At 39.7% G+C, this 20661-nt stretch overlaps 1 protein-coding gene across 2 annotated transcripts in view; it reads left to right on the plus strand.

Moving 5' to 3' along the window:
- Window positions 1-869: 869 nt before the first annotated feature.
- The window catches only part of jarid2 (jumonji and AT-rich interaction domain containing 2), a 131129-nt gene continuing 111337 nt past the window's right edge, over window positions 870-20661 (plus strand). Inside the window, exons 1-2 of one of the 2 annotated variants that reach the window (XM_012965406.3) lie at window positions 870-1158; window positions 1237-1687. In XM_012965406.3, coding sequence (XP_012820860.1) covers window positions 1643-1687 — 45 coding nt within the window. In that variant the 5' untranslated portion in view covers window positions 870-1158; window positions 1237-1642. Of the gene's footprint in view, window positions 1688-20661 lie in introns of both variants that reach the window. The other variant, XM_002932688.5, reaches the window with a different exon arrangement.

Here is a 20661-nt window from a genome sequence, read left to right on the forward strand (position 1 = left end):
AATCCTGCCCCTGGCTTTCCCCAGTATAGGTAATGTAGGCATAAACAGACACACGTTAGTTTATCATTGTTTAATGCCTGTTTACACTTTGCATACGTGAGGAGCGAAGGAAAAGCACCACGTTGCCGTACCATATATAAAGGGACCTATGGGCCCTTAGGAAATAGCCATGACATAACAAAGGCGGGCTCACAACGTGAAACGAGGTTAGGGCTCGTAGGCAATAGTCCCATTTTTTTGCCAGACGCACGTGCAGACACTCACATACAGTATAACCCCCACTCCCAGCAAAATTACATCCACCATATAAACTTGTGCCCGATATCACCCACTTGGGAGAAACCATATCCCACAACTAAGGTGGATAGCAACAACCTGTGGATTTACACATGCCCTTCTTAAGTGCGAAGTCGGTGGTAGCGAAGTTGTAACGTCGCTCTCTTAGCCACGCTTCCTCCCTATTGTGATATCGCCAGGCTTGCGTCATAGAAAACTCTTTCAGCGAAACCAAGTAAACTGACGTTCTAGAAGCAGCTAAGTTCTTTGTGCTGTGTGAGGGCCAGCATGTTACCTAGTCGTGTCATGCCTAAAGGACCACTAACCACACTAAGGCTGAATCTGTATTTATACACAACTGCCAAACCATGAGGGTCAAGGGAATTCTACAGTAGTTGGCCTCTGTTACTGCATTCTTCACAGTTGTATTGCCTCCTATCCTATGCCAGTTTGGAGGCGCTCACTGTATTTAGTGACAAGGAGTCTACACAGGATTAAAGACATTTTATATTTAGTCCTGACATGCCTTGACTGTCTTCAAGATATCTCAAAGAACGCTACCAGTGATACGTTATTCTGTAAATCAATTAGCATTTAAGGGTTAGTTTCCCTTTAATGTTGAACTGGCTTTCTCTGTTCACATTTCATATAAGACGGAGCATTAGCCTTCGGGGCTGGAAGCTTCCTGTCCCATGTGATGAGTTGCGTCACAGTGACATCACGGAGTCTTTCTCTGCATGGGAACTAGACACCACCCTGCCGGCCGCTATTGGCTGAGAAGGGCCGAGTAAAAAAAAAAAAAAAAAAAAAGGGCTAGAAGGAGAGAGAGAGAGACACACAGTGCAGCCCTCACTGCTGTTAGACTTCACTCTGCTGCTGCAGGTTAAACGTGACTTCCAGCATTTGCTTTTTTTTTTTTTAATTATTATTCTTATTTATGCACACCCCTTTTTTTTTTAGGACCAGAACCCCCCAGATTCCATTCATGTGCAAGATGTAGCTGTTTATCCTAAGCCAAACTATGTTACGTTTGCATTGGAGACTGTGAATATAAACAAAACACACGAAAAAAAGCACAGGGCGTCGTTTTTTTTTATGTTCACGCGAAAAAAATCCACGATGGTTATTTTATTAAAGGGATTTTTTGTATGCATCGATCGTCTTTTCTTCTGAGGGGATTTGTTTCAAGGTGAATCTCTTGACCGAGATAGAGGAGAATAAATAAAGAAAGAGCCGGATTAACCAGCCATCGTCAAACCAGCAAACCGGGATATCTGTACAGTTTTTGTGGTTGCGATTAATGTTGTAACGTGCTATAATTCATGAGGCAATTGTCGTCTGTTTCTGCCCCAGTCTGGATACCAGAATGAGCAAGGAAAGGCCCAAAAGGAATATAATCCAGAAGAAATATGTAAGTATACAAAGCCATTTAAGGTTATTGTTGTGCGTGGCACTTTTCCAAAAGGACATTTAAATGCCTTCGAGTCGGATTTGGCTGCTTTTCTAATGGCCCTAAAGCAGGGAGGGTGGGGGTTAAACCTCAACTGATATAACAAATATGCTTGCACGGGATTATATACTTTGACCTCAAATGACACAACTGTATACTGTTTTGTACGCGTTAAATACACAAATGTTCAGTTTGTTGGTTTCCACTCGTTGTTAAACTACAACTCCCATCAGTCCCGATGGATGCTGGTAGTTCAGGCAGCTGGAGGACAGCAGGTTGGGCCAGCCTTGCAGAAACTGCAGTTCCCCCGGCATGTGGCCAGCTTTCATGGCAAAGCCCTGGTTATGGCGATCAGTTCTCCCGAAGGGGGCACAGCAGATCTAATTTGCCCTGGTGCGGTGAAGAACAGAAGAGGATCATGTTACAATGCATGGCTTGTGTGTGTGTTGGGGGTGGCTTTATTAATCAGTGGCCGGATTAAGTTTTAAATGGCATGAGCGTTGTTTTATCCGCTCTTTTGTTCGCATCCGGAGCGCTAGTAGCGACCTATGTATGTTTAGATAAGAAGGTTTCGGCGAGTTACATGGTGGCAGAGCTGGAAATGGCACTGGGGCCTGTGATTGGGCTGGCTTGGCTGATGGAAGGAAAGGCTCACACGCCAGCTAAACTTGCTCCCTTTTGTGCAGCCGGCGGATACTAGAGCGCTGAGGGCACCTCCATTCCAGCCCAGATCGGCGGATACTAGAGCGCTGAGGGCACCTCCATTCCAGCCCAGATCGGCGGATACTAGAGCGCTGAGGGCACCTCCATTCCAGCCCAGATCGGCGGATACTAGAGCGCTGAGGGCACCTCCATTCCAGCCCAGATCGGCGGATACTAGAGCGCTGAGGGCACCTCCATGTCATCCCAGATCAGGACTCTGCCGGTTTTATGCCTCTTTTCCTATAAAGTCTAAATGCTTTTGTTTGGATCTGCGGAACTTAAACCTCACCGCATTGCAGGGGACTATTTCTAGCATGAGGAGAATTAAGTTCCAATAGATTGGGCTCTTTTGTTCACCTTTCACATACATTGCACCTTTATTTTGCTTTAAGGTTTTCAGCGTGAGGGTTGTAATGTTGATCTACAGCTGATTGCAGCCCTCTGATAGGTTGCTGGGAGTTGTAGTTTAACAATAGCCGGACAGGACAGCCTTCAAAACAAACTTGCATTTATTTAGCCTATCCCCCCTCCTCTTTCTGCCCCAAGTCTCTGTTCGTTCAACTCGTGCCACCCTACAAGGATTCGTGTCGCAGAAATTCTGCCTGGCAACATCTCAACTCCCCCCTAAGTGGTGGGGGTGGTGTTTATTTGGAGAGGGAGAGGAGGGGCGCACGAACGTACACTTGATGTGCATATCTGCACCGAGCAGACCGTGGCAGCACGATCGCAGCCCATAAATCAGCTCCCCCTCCCAATAAGCATGGCTGCTGTCTGCTTCCCCCGTTACTTCTCTTTCTGCCTCCTGTGCATCTTTAGGTTTCAAACGAGCAACAGGTCCCACAGGCCAGACAACCGCAGGCATCGCCGTGACGTCATACTGCCCCTCTAAGACACTGCATGCTCCGATGACTTCTTGACGTCACGCACTCTGCCTAACAGAGAAAGCAGAGGTGGGAGGGGTTGAGGGCGGATCGGCCCATTTGTGCCCTCGCTTGAGTGTTCAATGGGAGGTTTCAGCAGTATGCCGGGTACCGGTTGTCCTGCTCTCTAGTGCGTACTTTGCGCATGGGTGTCGTGATGCTGAATGCGGTGCTCACATAGGCACCGGCACGGTTTAATGAGCTGCTGCACATAGTTACCGCTGTGGTTGCCATGTCTTTTACACACAATGATTGTCTGGCTTACGCTACAAAGAACTGCAGTTCCTATGGCGTGTCGTGAGGGTACCAAATACAAGTCGTCCTGATATATAATAAAGGAACTCTGCGAAGGTCTATTCCACATCTTTTATAATAATAATTAGGTGTATTGGAAGATATTACGTTTTGCTCAACCACTATTAAAGACTCTTAAAACTTCAGCTCCAACAAAAGTTGTAGCAGTTGTGATATTAGTTGTGCCTTTGCCTTCTTTCTTGTGTTAACCTGGTAAAATGAAGTGCATTCTTGTTTTTTTCACTTCAGTTTTACTGCTCCATACCAAAGCAGGTGAACCTGTATTCCAAAATGAAAAAGTGGGAGGGGGAAAAAAAACCAGCACATTATGATGTTACTCAGTGTTAAATATTTCTGTTTACATTGATACCACAATTAGGTATCCCTAACAAAAATCCTAATGTGGACCAAAATATACAATACACAGTATGTAATATAACTGCTAACAAAGTACTCTTCATTTATGCCTCCCTGGAGCTTTTGCTGGTGTACAGTATTTTAAAATAATAGGCAACATTAATAAAGTATTTCCCCTGTTGTGCAAGAAAGAGAACTTTGATTATGTGCAAGACTCATGTCACAGGGAGTTTTCTGACTGATTCGGCAGCTTATCGGACCGTGTAAGGGCAGCAACGTCTGGCCTGCCAGACTGATATCTGGCCTGAAATTGGATTCAGTCATGCGGTCCCCGAACCGACTGTGCCCTTAACAGTCATCATAATTCGATCGTTTGTCCCCAGGGCCAAATGTCTAAATTAGCCTACATTCCCCCGATATTGCCCACCCGTAGGTGGGGATATTGGGAGAAGATCCACTCACGTGGCGACCTTGCCAGGTGAGCGGATCGTTATGTGTATGACCCCACCTTTATCTGCTTGTCACTCCTCTCCCCCCCCCCCAAGCACTTGCTGTCACTGCGTGAATGGGGGGATTTCTGTTTCACAGCCTGCGTATAAGCACAGTTCCAGCAACAAGTCGCTAGCCTTTTCCTAACAAGCGATTACTGTATATACTCTAGTATAAGCCTAGTTTTTCAGCACCCAAAATGTGCTGAAAAAGTCACCCTCGGCTTATACTCGAGTTGGGTGCCATGGGTCCCTCCAGACTAGTACCCTCTGTCCTTTGTGTGCAAATTAGGCCATAAATCACATGGAAAAATATGAGCAGGTACTCCTATTCCCAACGAAAGCCGAATCAAGCAGCAACAGACATATTAAAGTTTAAAAAAGTGTACAAATTTTATTTAATCCATATATAAAAAAAGAAAACAAAAGCCTTACGCGTTTCATACCAGTAGGGTACTTAATCATAGGCTAACTGACATTATTACATACACAATATTTAAAGCCAAGGTGGCCAATCAGAGAACTCTTGAAATTGGCCAATCACATACATAATGTAATTATACAATTAAATCACAGAATGTGGAAAGTTACAAAGTAGTTATATAAGGATTTTAGTAGTAGAGAGTGAGATTGAAAATACAGTACTTTTAGGCAAAATTTATACATAACAGGTTACATCATAGTCAAATTTGAGGCCAATCGGTTGTCTGGTTTTAAGAGAAAATATCCATTTAGTTTCTTTTCTTATTAAGGCCTGCATTATGTCTCCACCTCGGGGACCAGGGATAACTCTATCAATACCTATAATGTTCAGGTAGGACAGAGATCTATTAGAACAATCATTGAAGTGCTTAGCTACTGTAGTAAAACAAGTTTCATTAGTAATATTAAGGATGTGCTCTCTGATTCTATCTTTAAGTTTTCTGCTAGTTTGGCCTACATATTGTTCATTACACCTAGTGCAAGTAAGTAAATGAATAACAAATGAGCAACCAGGCCACCCGCAACCAGATCCTCCAGTGCCCTGGCCCACTCCCAAATTCATCTTCATACACTATTCTTATCTGTCCCATTCAGCACTAGACATTGCACTTTGTATTCTATATAAACTATATATAGTTTTGAAGGATTTTAACTTTGTGTGTTAGCTTGGTTGCTGATTGAGCTAAGGGGGTAGTACTCTTATGGTATCATCGTTGATACCATATTGTATCTAGTTTACTGCTAGTTTACTGTTTAAATATTTAAAAACATACCCACTCATTTAATGTAATTTTATTGGTATTTATTTTAATTATTGAAACTTAGAAACTTAGGGTGGCTAGGCTTATACTTGAGTCAATAAGTTTTTCCAGTTTTCTTAGGTAAAATTAGGTACCTGGGCTTATATTTGGATCGGCTTATACCCGATTATATACGGTACTAGAGATTTTTAAAAAATGGAGCGATTCTATTTCCCACAAATCCATGTGTCATATTCCCCGCCTATGATTAGAAATTACATTCAGTACAATAAGAAAATCGCAGCGACTTCCCTCCCAGTGTGTTTTACTTTCAGCAATTCCAGTAGTTTTGAATGACAATGCTTTCTTTGTACAGTAGCTCAAAAAAGGGTCTCATATTGATTCGGAGTGATAAGCGATTTAAAGTAGTATCATCAGTTTAGGTACTGGCGATTTTATATTCTTCTCTATGTAGAGACAAAACTAGCAACTTGTTGCTGGAACTCACTTTTTAAAAATCATATCAACTATTCTCTCAGTGGGACAGAAGCCTTAGGGCTGTGACTCACGGGGAGATTAGTCACCGTGCGACTTAACTTCCTTGTTGCGGGCGACTAATCTCCCCGAACTGCCATCCCACGGGCTAGAATGTAAATCGCCGGTGGGATGGCATACACGGCACCGCAATTTACTGAAGTCGCCGAACTTTCCTCAAGGCAACTTCGGCAAATCGCGCTGCCGCGTATGCCATCCCACCGGCGATTTACATTCTAGCCTGTGAAATGGTATTTCAGGGAGATTAGTTGCCCGGCGACTAATCTCCCTGTGTGTCACAGCCCTTAGGCCAGGGGCACACAGGGAGATTAGTAGCCCGTGATAAATCTTCACTATTGCAGGAAACAAATCCCCCCAATATGCCATTCCACCGGCAAGAATGTAAATTGCCGGTGGGATGGTATATGCATAAAGGTAGAATTACACCATAAGGCCTACAACCTAATAGAGATTTGCCACTGAGCACTAAATAAAACACTTTCCATTTAAAATTTCTACACGTGATTATTAAATTGTGGATTTACTCAAGATAATATGAGTTTGTACTATACAGCAGCTGATGCCTTTCAGGTAAAATGTGCTTAAAATTTACACGTGTGCATTTAACCCTCTCTTTTAAGCCATCATACTCACACTGTGCTAAGCAGACTGTCTGGGAATTCTCCCTTTCCTTCATAAAGTCTTTTTCACTGTTGGTTGCCATTTGCCTTTGACTCTCTGCCAATCTTTTTGCGTATGCCAAGAACTGACATAAAGGGAGCAATATGCCAGGAAGATAAAATAGAGAGCTGTTACAGTGGATGTTTTTTTCATAAATATAGTGATTTTGTCCCTTTATACTTGTTTTAAATTAAGTGCTAAATTTAATTTGTCTTAGTAGTGATGAGATTGTTATTTATTGGGTTAGTCATACAGAGCTCTAAAGAAAATACATACAACATGGAAACATTGTTTACAGTTTGCAATTCTTCATTATAGTACGCATTTTCATCAGTTCCTTAGTTAACATTACTAGCCATTGTGGGCTTTGAATGTTCAAAAGCAGCTCTTCTGTTAATACAAGAAGATTAAAGGAGTAAATAGCACATTAATCCTTTAACCAACATATAAAAATAAAAAAACAAGCATTTTCCAACCATTAACCTTTAATTTCTTACGTTTCTCAGCAAATTTCAATATAAGTACATGATCCTTCTATCTCCTTTATGCCTGCAATACTCCATTTCTGTTCATGTCATTTTATCGCTCAGTTTTCAATGCACAATATATTTATATTCTATGATGTGTTCGGAGAGGCATTTTATGTAGGCTAGCAAGCTTACTGAGTTAATATTTTATGTAATGCAAAAGGAGCACAGCAGCCTTCATCTGCTTGTTTTTCATTTGTTTTGTTATTAATTTAGAGGGACACCCCATCATTCACTTCTCTAACACTTACACTTGTTATTCCTGACTCCACAACCATTTAATTTTTTTTTTGTGTTTTTTGTTTTGTTTTTTTAAAAATTGGTTCAGTTATCAGAAAAAAAATTAAATATACAGAGCTGATCTTACAGGCTTACAGGCTAAGATTGGGCAGATTGGCTTTGTGCATTAATGCAGGTATCATTATCCTGGTATCTGCTAAGGGCAGACTCATCAATCAGACTTTCAAATAGTGAAGCAAGAATCACCAGTCTAGAGAATGTATTTCTACTGATGGCAGCGACCTTTAGACCATGCCCAGCCGATTCTTAGAATTGTTCATGTTAATATTAGGCTTGTGTGCAGTGGCTTGCCCATAGAAAACCCCATGCTCGCTATAAATAGTTCCTGTGCTGATGTTGCTTTTAGAGACAGTTTAAACTTGGCAGAGAGTATTCCAGCTGAGGAAATCTGCTGTTAGAAGAGGTGTCAGGATACTTTTAGCCAGATACCTTCAGCCACATAACATAGGGCACTGAACTTAAGTCCCCTGTGTACACTGGAAAGTTGTATTGCCACAGACCTGCAGTAATTCTTTAAAAGAATGTAATTGTTTACGCTGTTTGCCCAGTAGCTGTAACCTTTAGCAACCAATAGGATGTTTGCTTTTTTAACACCTGACCATTAAATTGTAACTGCTGATTGGTTGCTTCTGGGCAAGCTTAGCCTTTTATTACATATGGGGGGGGCGGGTTAGGATACAATGTAAGATCTGGTAACGCAAATATGATTGCCCATACTATATGTCTGAATTTCAAACCTTTGAGAACTGGACAGCACCTGCCAAAACTGGATTTTCTGGTTCACATGCAGACAGGTGGCAAACTGTTGAGCTGTAGGGCCCTCTTTGCATGCTACTAGATAAAAGCCCATTCTTAATGCAAAGGTATCAGTTAAGCAGAGGTCAAATGGGTGCAGACAAAATGAAGAGCTAAAAATGGAAGGGCGCTTATACACAGGCCAAGAACCTGTTTTGTGTGGCAGTAGCCTAGCAATTTAATATTTTATTTGCTGTTCCTGGAGAGACCAATATCCTCTAAATATTCATTTTGAGATTTTATTGTTACTGGTCCTTTTGCTTTTACCATTAATAATGTACATATCACTATTTTAGGGTTTATCAACCAATGCCCCAATGTTTCTGGACCAGAAATTCCATCAATCCCTTCAACCTATAATGAAGGATTGAAGCAATATATGGGGATCCCAAGAAGCACTACACCGGCCTATTTGTTAATATTTACGATATAACTAGATGTGAAATGGGCCAGTGTAGTGCAACTTGGAATACAATTTTACTTTCAAAAAGCTTTCGTATAAAGAAGGAAATATTATTGATAGGTGAAAAAAGAGCTAACAGAAAGAGGAAATGTGACAGTCAAATATTCAATTGCAAAGGCTTTTATGGTGTATTTATCAAAGGATGAACTGTCTCTTTCATCCCTGCTTAATCTGATGTTTAAAGTCCAATTAAAGGGAAAAGAGAACTGTGGCAAGCTCAATTTTTTTTATTGATAAGTATACTACAAAGTAACCGTAGTAGTTGGTTTTGAAATATAATTATATATGGCTCCAGTGTATAGAAAGGATGATGCTACGGTGTAATGGTAGAAGTACTGGGCTGTGGTACATAAAGTACATTACTTTTTAGGCTTTTACATAATGCATCCGACTTGTGTATCTGTTTCAAAAGAGCAGTTAGCAGAATTGCCCAGGTGTAGGTTAATCTAAACTGGTAAAGGAGAACCCCACTGAATTTTTAATGTGCCTTCATTGGGGCGCAAGGAGAGATTTATCCATAGCGATGAAAAGGCTATTAACACTAGGAATGAACGTGCCTTAAAACAATTTTCTTAGAAGTTCATTTATCGGCAGATGTATTAATTCCAAGTGTAAAAATACAATGCAATTGAAAAAATACATTTCCTTGCATTTACTATTTTACCAATATTTGTAAAAAAAAAAAAACACCTTTTAAAGGGGTAAATTACCTTTACTCTTATTTACTTTTCATTTTCTTTTTTTTTTTTTTTTTTAAATTGCTTGATTCTTCTGATAAAAAATTTACACTTTAGGGCAGTGGAGATTAGTCGTCCATGATAAATCTTCGCTATTGCAGGCGACTAATCTCCCTGACATGCCATCCCACCTGCAAGAATTTAAATCGCCAGTGGGATCGTATACTCATCGCTTCGGTTTCTTGAAGTCTCCCCAAGTCGCCTCGCATGGGGGAACTAATCTCACTGTGTGCCACTGCCCTTAGACTAGTAGCAGCTATTTGTCGTGGCTACAAAAATAGACAATGCTGATCATTTACTGATAATTGTCTCTATGTGTGTTTTAGCAGAGACAATTCTCAGTATTGTCTATGGCAGGGTACTTTCTGGCATTTAGTAGCCGTGACAAATAGCTTCTACTAAGTAGCCCTAAGGGGAAGGCACATGGGGTGGTTTAGTCGACGCAACTATGATTGTGGCAAATAATCACGGCAGCTAATACAGTCTGAAGAATTCCAGTCTCTAATTCATACCACTGTCAGTTTGCTGAACAAATAGATAAAACATTTGATAGCCACAAAAAATTGAAGACCAATTGCAAGTTGTCTTGCAATTGCACTGTCTAAGCCATACTAAAAGTGAATTTAGGGGTGAAATGCTTTTATTCATAAATACCTGTAGTTCTATATGTGCTTTTTGGGCAGTTTGTGAATCTATATAATATAAAGCTCCATTCAGACCAGTTGATGGGGTAAGACTTTATTTATATAACAAAGCAAAGATCCAACACTGATGAGAAATGTGCTGCAATAAAGGCTTCTACTTTAAAGTAATAAAAAAACGTTACCAGCTGAGAGTCAGATTGACTTTAATGCTGTGGTATTTTTGGACATTTTGTTTACCGCACTGGAGGAGAATTAGCGTGGGCAACAAAGTCGCCTGTCTGCTGTCACTCTTATGTGTACAGGACAGAAATAAATGTTAAGAAAAATAACTTTAAAAGCTTTAAAAGGCACCAGTCTAAGCTAGAAACAAATAAAACGAATACAATGAATAATTTGTTTGATGGTTGTTTTACTGAATCCATTTATAGACATAGAGCAAGTTGAAAGTACATGGTGAATGATAAATAAATAATTTAAATTAACATTGAAAGGAAAAGCGTTTGCCTGTGATAATCTTTTGGGTTGTGAAATACAATAATTCCTTGTAGTTGAACAACATTGTTTAAGGCCTCTGATAAATTTTAAGGGTAGGGTGATGTACTTTTTTGTCTTACAGTGTTTAGTCACCCCTGCTGTAAGTCAACAACTATGAAAACTGTGGTCCCTTAAAGTGATACTGACACGAAAAAATTACTTTTCAAATTATGAATCTACATAAAAAGTTACCTATAGGTCATGTTGATCTTTTTTCACTGTTAGGTTGGTTTTGTATGTAATTGTTGCTTGAAGTTCCTAAACCTGACTGTTTTGCCAGCCTGACTGTCCCTTTTCAGCCTGTCAGTTATAGCTTCTAATGCTAACGGCCTATTGCTGCACAAATATGGCAGCCCCCTCACGGAAGAACATGGGGGATCAGATAAGGAATGGAAAAGCATCAGTAAATACTTTTTTGGTAAAATTATAAAGCTCATGCAAAGACAATGTTATGATAGATGTAAAAAAGGTTTCATTTCTGGTGTCAGTATCTCTTTAAGACAGTGCTGTCTATGTTTGGCTATGCAATGGGTAGAATATCCTTTAAACCACATCTTCTTCAGATAAAAGTAAATTGATGATACAATAACTAGAAGTGTTTGAATAGGCTGAGTGTTATGCAGATCTCTTGGAGGGGCCACACCTTGTCCAAGAGGTAGTTTACCTTTAAATTCACTTTTGGTGTAAATATAACTGTAAGCACTCACAGAAAAGCTGCACTGTGTCCTTTATCAAAAGAAATACAGGATTTACTGTCTTCCTTGTATAAACATGTTCTTCGGGTATCAGACTTCCTCTCTCACTAAAATCCTTTTTCCCGGGCTGGAGTCTGCGCAGCTCTCTCCCCCCTCCCATAATATCAATAAAACTCACACCCCCTCACATTAGAATGTGTGATCTGAGCTACTAATGGCTAGAGCTACAGCACAGAAGCTACTGAGACCAAGCTAAAATCGCAGCTGCTATCTTAAACAAACAGATGGAGCTTCTAGTGCTATTTATTCAGGTATGGTAACGCTTTCTGCAGGATAAAGATATCATTTTGGTGGCACTGATGTGACTAATCTGTTGGCATTAAAATGCCTTTCCTTCACCTTCAAGGAGCATAAATAAGCGTCGGCTGAAATGGTAGAGAAAGCCCATGCTTCTGAACAAATATCAGAATGATAAAACTGCCACAGAAATATCAAAGAAAATATCAGAATAAGCACATGACTAAAAGCCACACTTTCTGAATTAAAAAATTTGGAGGTGAAACATTAGGCAATGTAGTGTCTGGCGGAGAATGTAAAAGCTATGACATAAGGCAAGAGATGCACCCCCCACTAGACATGGTGTTTAATCTCGGACCAATGCCTCAAGTCAGGGGTCCTCAACCTGTCTTACTCGTGAGCCACAGTTAAATGTAAAAAGACTTTGAGAGCAACGCAAGCGTCATAAAAGTTCATAGAGGTGCCAAATAAGAGTTAAGATTGGCTATTAGGTAGCCTCTATGCACATTATCGGCTTATAGGAGGCTTTATTTTGTAGTAAATCCTCATCCAAATCTTTCCACCAAGTCAGGAATTCAAAAATAACTACCTGCTTTGGGGGCACTAATGTGTTGCTCACGAGCCACTGGTTGGCAAGAGATAGGGTCCGTATTTCATGTTTTTTGGTCTTGCCAAATGTGGAGCACAACGTGTGGCGCTGGTAACTCCTGAGAAGATCAGGAATTCTGGTGGGGGGAGCTCTGTTTTTTTTTTTTTTTGATTCTCTAGTATTTTTATTTATAACTAATGGCCATTTATAATCAACGCAACAAAAGGCAAACAAAACATCAAAATTGTGACAAGCATACAAGACCCATGACAAATCTGTTCCCATCAGATAAAATATTCTCATTGATATTTTAATTTTTTTGTGTGTGTATCCAGATATGAGTTGCATCCATGCCTGGGCACTTTTTCTCTGCCCTTCCAAAATCTTCTGCCAATGCAACTGCACACAACCTTTGACAAGCTCATAAAAGGCAGATTCTGGCACAGACATGACTTGTTTCAAATGATTTGGCTACAAATGTGTATGACAACAGTCATAGGCAGTTTTTATTCTTCTCTCTTTCCACCACTTCTATTTGCATTTATTCTACAGAAGAAACAATTATTTTGACAGTGTTTATGATGTAACAAACCCATTCACATTGCAGTACAGTGAGTGAGTTCAATGAGGACAATACCACACAGGGCAATTTGAATGCTTCGGAGCCACCATTTTTAGTAAGACTGGAGGGGCTTTGCCAAATTGCAAGAAATTCCCTTACATTGCCTCCTGTACCAATTTTGTAAAAGATTCTGAGCAAGCACTTGTCAGTGGATTTTGCATCCAAAATTGTCCTGTGTGGCATTGTCCTAAATAATTGCTATCTAAAATATTGCTACCATCTGTATTATACAGTGGTGTGAAAAACTATTTGCCCCCTTCCTGATTTCTTATTCTTTTGCATATTTGTCACACTTAAATGTTTCTGCTCATCAAAAACCGTTAACTATTAGTCAAAGATAACATAATTGAACACAAAATGCAGTTTTTAAATGAAGGTTTACGTCATTAAGGGAGAAAAAAAGCTCCAAATCTACATGACCCTGTGTGAAAAAGTGATTGCCCCCCTTGTTAAAAAATAACTTAACTGTGGTTTATCAATTTCAATTTTCAATTTCAATATCAATTTCTGTAGTCACCCCCAGGCCTGATTACTGCCACACCTGTTTCAATCAAGAAATCACTTAAATAGGAGCTACCTGACACAGAGAAGTAGACCAAAAGCACCTCAAATGCTAGACATCATGCCAAGATCCAAAGAAATTCAGGAACAAATGAGAACAAAAGTAATTGAGATCTATCAGTCTGGTAAAGGTTATAAAGCCATTTCTAAAGCTTTGGGACTCCAGCGAACCACAGTGAGAGCCATTATCCACAAATGGCAAAAACATGGAACAGTGGTAAACCTTCCCAGGAGTGGCCGGCCAACCAAAATTACCCCAAGAGCGCAGAGACAACTCATCCGAGAGGCCACAAAAGACCCCAGAACAACATCTAAAGAACTGCAGGCCTCACTTGCCTCAATTAAGGTCAGTGTTCACAACTCCACCATAAGAAAGAGACTGGGCAAAAACGGCCTGCATGGCAGATTTCCAAGGCGCAAACCACTTTTAAGCAAAAAGAACATTATGGCTCGTCTCAATTTTGCTAAAAAACATCTCAATGATTGCCAAGACTTTTGAGAAAATACCTTGTGGACCGACGAGACAAAAGTTGAACTTTTTGGAAGGTGCGTGTCCCGTTACATCTGGCGTAAAAGTAACACAGCATTTCAGAAAAAGAACATCATACCAACAGTAAAATATGGTGGTGGTAGTGTGATGGTCTGGGGTTGTTTTGCTGCTTCAGGACCTGGAAGGCTTGCTGTGATAGATGGAACCATGAATTCTACTGTCTACCAAAAAATCCTGAAGGAGAATGTCCGGCCATCTGTTCGTCAACTCAAGCTGAAGCGATCTTGGGTGCTGCAGCAGGACAATGACCCAAAACACACCAGCAAATCCACCTCTGAATGGCTGAAGAAAAACAAAATGAAGACTTTGGAGTGGCCTAGTCAAAGTCCTGACCTGAATCCTATTGAGATGTTGTGGCATGACCTTAAAAAGGCGGTTCATGCTAGAAAACCCTCAAATAAAGCTGAATTACAACAATTCTGCAAAGATGAGTTGGCCAAAATTCCTCCAGAGCGCTGTAAAAGACTTGTTGCAAGTTATCGCAAACGCTTGATTGCAGTTATTGCTGCTAAGGGTGGCCCAACCAGTTATTAGGTTCAGGGGGCAATTACTTTTTCACACAGGGCCATGTAGGTTTGGATTTTTTTTCTCCCTAAATAATAAAAACCCTCATTTAAAAACTGCATTTTGTGTTTACTTGTGTTATCTTTGACTAATAGTTAAATGTGTTTGATGATCAGAAACATTTTGTGTGACAAACATGCAAAAGAATAAGAAATCAGGAAGGGGGCAAATAGTTTTTCACACCACTGTATATGTTTTAGCTTTGATGCACCTTGCCTCATATCCTCCAAAAATCATGTTTAGTAATGCCCCATCCTGCTGTACTTTGTCTCAGTGAACAATTAAATATATTGAACTCCCCACTAGAAATGCTGATACGCAGACAGACCTTGATTGTTGATTTGATTGCTGTTCTCAACAGGTTCCCTTTGTATAGGCCCAGAAAAATGCCTTCCAAGGCATGCCCCTCCCATCAGCAGAGGACTTTAGCCAAACCAGGCAAAGATTCACTTATGTGGGGGTCTTACAGTGTTTGCAAAGCTTTATGGAAGAGTCTAGCATCAAGAGCAGGGATCCCCAACCTCTTTGACCTGTGAGCCACATTTAAATGTAAAGAGTTGAGGAGCAACACAAGCATTCAAAAAGTACTTGGGAATTCCAAATAATAGCTGTGACTGACTATTGGACAGCCCCTATGTTAACTAGCAGCCTACAGGAGGCTCTGTTTCTCAGTAAACCTGTTTTTTATGCAGTCAAAGCTTGGAATTTAAAAATAAGCACCTCCTGTAAAGCCAATGGGAGCAACAACCGAGGGGTCGGTGAAGAACCTGTTGCTCCTGAGCCACTGGTTGGGATTCACTGATCAAGATTGTAAAGTATAGCTTTGTGAATGGAAACAGTGATAATATTATTATTTCCTCTTTAGTCCTGCCTAATGATTTATGATACTACATACACTATGTTTTATTTGGGGCGTGGGATTGGGTATATATATATTTTTTTAACATTACATTGGAACCCAAGGGTTGCCAACTGTTCATTTTTTTTAACCAAATATTTTTTTTGTGGGGCTTCAATTTTACAGCCCCACCTCCACACAGCATGACCACTACCCCATAAGTCACTGCTCTGCCCCCAATATCAGTCTATGCTCTTGTCCATTTTTTGCCAAGGCCAAAGGGCGCAAGCCTACAGGTGTTAAAGGCTGCCATTTTCTATGCCAATGACATCAACATATTTCTCACCAGGGCAGTTAACTCAAGCTCTTCCATTTTATGAAGCTTACCAGAGTCTATACTGTCTATTTAACTTCAAGCCTCCCAAAAATATATGCTTTTTTATAAACTTCACCCCTCTCCCCATTTTTCCATATGATGCTCCATTCCTCATCTAACTGATTAAAACGCAATTGCTCTCTGTTTGCTCCTAATTTAAAATCTCTAAGTCCCCGGCAAGTCCTCTCTTTTCTAAAATCATTGTTTGAGTGAAAAATTGCTTTTGTGTTATTTGTTTTGTTTTGATGTTTAAGCCAACCATTGCTGTTTACAAAATTGACTTCATTAATTATTACCTTCCACTATAAATACTGGTTGCAGAATTACTTTTTTGTTTTACAGAGCAGTCAGGTTTTAGCAAAGTTCTCTTTATAATGTAATGCTATAAGACCAATGTATAAAGTCAGGCTCTTTTCAGTGCCTTTGCCTTTATCAGTGCTGTAAATATTGGGGGTGCAACTGTTCAGTGGTCTGCTTCTGATGGGACCCACTGCATGGGGAAGAAACTGCCAATCATCCTATGTAGAACATGTACTGGGGTTCGTTATAATGTTCTGGTTATAAATACATGTGGTGTTTGCCAAAAACCAGACACCCACTATAAATGTAAGTCAATTGATTAAAAAAATATCAGCTGCAGTCCCTTTCTTGTACTATAATGGGCCAAGAAAAAACTATACACTTCATACATCAATGCCTTGCAATACAGGCTGAAAGGGCCTGAATTATTTTGCTGTCCTCTTAAGTGCCTTTGGCAGAATGAGTACAGCATACAGAAAACAATTTAAAACAATTTTAAACTCAACAAGTGTAAACAGCTTAAGAATTGTGTCACAGTTGGCATTAGAAAGACTGTGCTCACATTAAGGTTCACGTTTGTTAAAGGAGAAGTAAAGCAACTTTTCAGTTGGAAAAGTTGCATCCTTTTCAGTTCACCCAGCTGCTCCATTAGACTCCCAATGTGTGCCCTCTCCCCTGTATTTGTACAAAAAAATGCCAAGTTGTGCAGTGTTGCTGGGAGTCACCACGAGTGAATTTGTTTGATCTTGTCAAGAGTCTTTGGTGCTGTGATCAGTGACTAGGATCATGTGCACTGAAAGCCAGGACCGGGTTGGCTTTCAGTATGCAAACTCCACCTTGGCTATGACTAACTGGATGCCATTTTGTCACACATGGTGGCCACCAACCTAGCTGCACAACACAAAGGTCTTCTTGTTTAAAATTGGGTGGCTTTGCTTTTCAGTCAATATAAAGTCTTAGTCCCATGAAATAAAATGGACAATATAAAAAGTCTCTGTAATATAAAAAACTGTTTAGCACTGACTGATACCAGCAACTACAAAAGATAAAAAGGTAATATAAATATATGTGTAACTGTGGCTCCTAACATTTGATATTTCTTTCAAGGGAAAAATACACATACAAGATAATTAGTGAGAGTTTCACCTCCTCTGCATGTAGAAATATTTATCTGATTGGAATAATAACATTGCTACCAGTTTTCTGTAATCTAAATCCTTGTTTTTAGATAAACTTTAAATGGAAAAAATACAAAATCAGAACGTGATCATTTTGAATAAAGACCTCCCAAAGAAATCCCTGCCAATGCCAAATGTTTGTAGAGTGAGAGGGCCAGTGAACTTCGGTTGACAATGCTGCTTGTGCTGCATTGTGTAAAGTGGTCTTCTGTTAAGGCCCAGCTGGGCTGCAAGCTGAATTCATTGCTCTGTGGTGGGATCACCACAGCTGCTGAAGAGCCTTTACAAATGCAAAAAAGCTGTCAGTGTTTGTTTCATCAGTGGCACACGTGATGAGGCCAAGCTCAGGAATCCATGGCATTATGCAGTGAGTGTGCTGGAAAACTGATTGTGTTCTGAATTTGTGCTGCAAGCACTTCATTGCTTGGCTTTGTCTCTTATTGAAGTTAGCGTGTTTCCTTGTTATCAAGATATGATGCTGCCAGTTTAAACAAACGGCAAAATGTTAGATTTTAAACATCGGTATGGGATCAGTTATCTGGAAACCTCTCAACCAAAAAGCTCCAAATTATGTGAAGGCCATCTCCAATAGACTACATTTTAATCAAATCAATTTTTTAAATTATTTTCCACTTTCTCTGTAATAAAAAAAACAGTATATTACCCTTGATACCAAGATATAATTAATCTTTATTGTAGGCAAACCAGTTCTATTGAGTTTAATGTTTAAATGATTTTTTTAGTAGACTTAAGGTATGGAGATACAAATTATAAAAAGACCCTTTATCCTGAAAACTTCAGGTCCCAAACATTCTAGATAACAGGCCCCATACCTGTACCTATAAACTCTAAAGGATGTATAATGCAATTTATTCTTTTTTTTTTTAAATTGGGAGTCCATAGGTTTGATTTATGCTAGGGGCACAGGGCATGCCAGCAAACAGCATTGGCTCTAAACTGCTTTGCTGTTTTCACTGGCTGGTTAGATGGGCAGGAACCAACAATTTGCTCCCAAACTCCTCAACATGTCTCTGTTAAATCTTATAGGTGAATAATTTGAATATTTTTTTCAGTTTCAAAAAATGGCTCCCAAATGTCATAACTTGTAATTATAGCATTTTGACTACAAAAGAAAACCATTCCAATTTTTCTAGAACAGTTTTAGGATTCCCCTTGTGTGCCAACAAAACACCTTGTATTGCCTCAAAGCAGTCATATTAAGTTGACAGCAACCTACCCAGAAACATAATGTATGTTTTTTTTTTTTTTTTTATAGAAAGAATCTGCTGCTTGTGCATTTTACTGTGTATGATGAAAATTCCTGGACTTTTGTACTTGCCACTTGTCTTTTGATCAGTTGTGGAGACAAAAATGCCCAACCAGCTGATATTTAACCCTTGGTACATAATCTTATCACAGTCTGCTAGTCTTTAGGATGAGGGGCATGACACCTGTACTGACTAAAAGCAAATGTAAGGTATGATAATCTGTGCTAGTTGTTTCATTTTACTGCTGTAGATTGATGTGTTTTCTTCTGCATTTCTTTCCTGTCAGGTCCTGGTATGTGTAACTTTTAAAGGCTGGTGTAACAGACGCAGCCTCATTGATTTGCTTTACTGTAGGCTCATTGTATGTTTGGAGGAAGTAAAAAAAAAAAAAAACCTGCTGTGCCTGCCATGATGTTTTGGCAGGAATAAATCATGACTTAATTACATGACTTAATTCATGACTGAATTATCTGGAGATAGTTTCTGTTTATATAATTCATCATAGAGTGTTTTATTTTATTACTTTTATTATATGATCTATTGTCTGGAATGCCTGGACCTGAGGTTTTCCAGATAAGGGGGGGTTCCCAAAATTTGGAACATCATTCGTTTCTGCTACAGTACTAAAATAACATTTAAAGATTAATAAAGCCCATTGAATTTTTTGCCACCAACAAGTAAAAGCCACTGATTAATATAATAAAAAAATTAACATCGGCCAAAAACGAAGAATTTGTGTAATCCAGTTTGACAAAAGGGTACACTTTAAAGGGAAAATATATTCTTCTTTTTTACATAATCTCATTCAGTTAAGATTATGTATAAAATGTGCACAAACACTATTTGAACTTCTTAAAATTGATATAAATGTGTTTTTTACACTAACATAACACCTAAATCCACACATTATACACCACCATGATACACCATTCGAAACACCCCCTATGTTCAGTTCACACTGTAATGCAACGCCACCCTCACATTGTCGATTGTAAAGTGATGGATCGTGGGACTCAAAGTCCTTCTGCTTTCTATAGTGGGTGCTGTAAGCAGAGGGACTTGAAGTCCCAGAATTCATCACTTCACAGTGGAACAAGGTGAGGAATGGGTTGCATTACAGTGTAAACTTAAGAGGGTGGGGAGTCATCCCTGTGAACAGAGATGGCCTATCATAGTTTGCTTTCAATAAGTGGTATTACCTATGTCTGTATAAAAAAACTTAACTGTTTAATGCAATACTCTTAACGGAAGCAACTGTGCTGCCTGGAGGCTTCCTCTGTTCACATGCTTCATCCTGCGCTCTGCAGTTTTAAATATCAAGTCAATAATTATACAGTAAGGAATCTGCTTCCTGTATTTCAGTTGGCAAAATGTATTTGTGCAGCTGCTGTGGCTTCCTCTACGTCTCTGCTTTTATTTAAAGGAAGAACTGTAAATCTTTCCATAAAGTTCTCAGATTTTTTATTTCATCCTCAGCCAGCGTTTTCTATGCATTAAGGATATGACTTTCAGTGTGATAAAGAAAGCACATTTTCAGTCTTCTAATAATGCAAGTGCCCTCTTATGGTCTCTTGCAGGTTACAGCCGAGATTCAAAATAGGCCCTGCTATTTTAAGTACACAGAGGCCCAAACAGACACCCGCAGGGCCAAAAAATAGTGATTGTCTATGGCATCTTACAGCAGCACATCTGGCATTTACCAGACTTTACAGATGGTCAGTCAGGGCCTGGTCTGTTGTATTTCTCAAATGTTTTGTGTGATAAATGTTGTCTCACTCTGACTAATATAGGCCTTCCTACTTTCATTTGCAATCTTGTTCATACAGGGCAACAACATTATGTACCTTTTAAAGGAGAAAGAAAGGTAAAAACTAAGCGTTATCAGAAAGTAAATACAG

This window comes from Xenopus tropicalis, chromosome 6, assembly GCF_000004195.4.
Source record: "Xenopus tropicalis strain Nigerian chromosome 6, UCB_Xtro_10.0, whole genome shotgun sequence".
Classification (NCBI taxonomy): Eukaryota; Metazoa; Chordata; class Amphibia; order Anura; family Pipidae; genus Xenopus; species Xenopus tropicalis.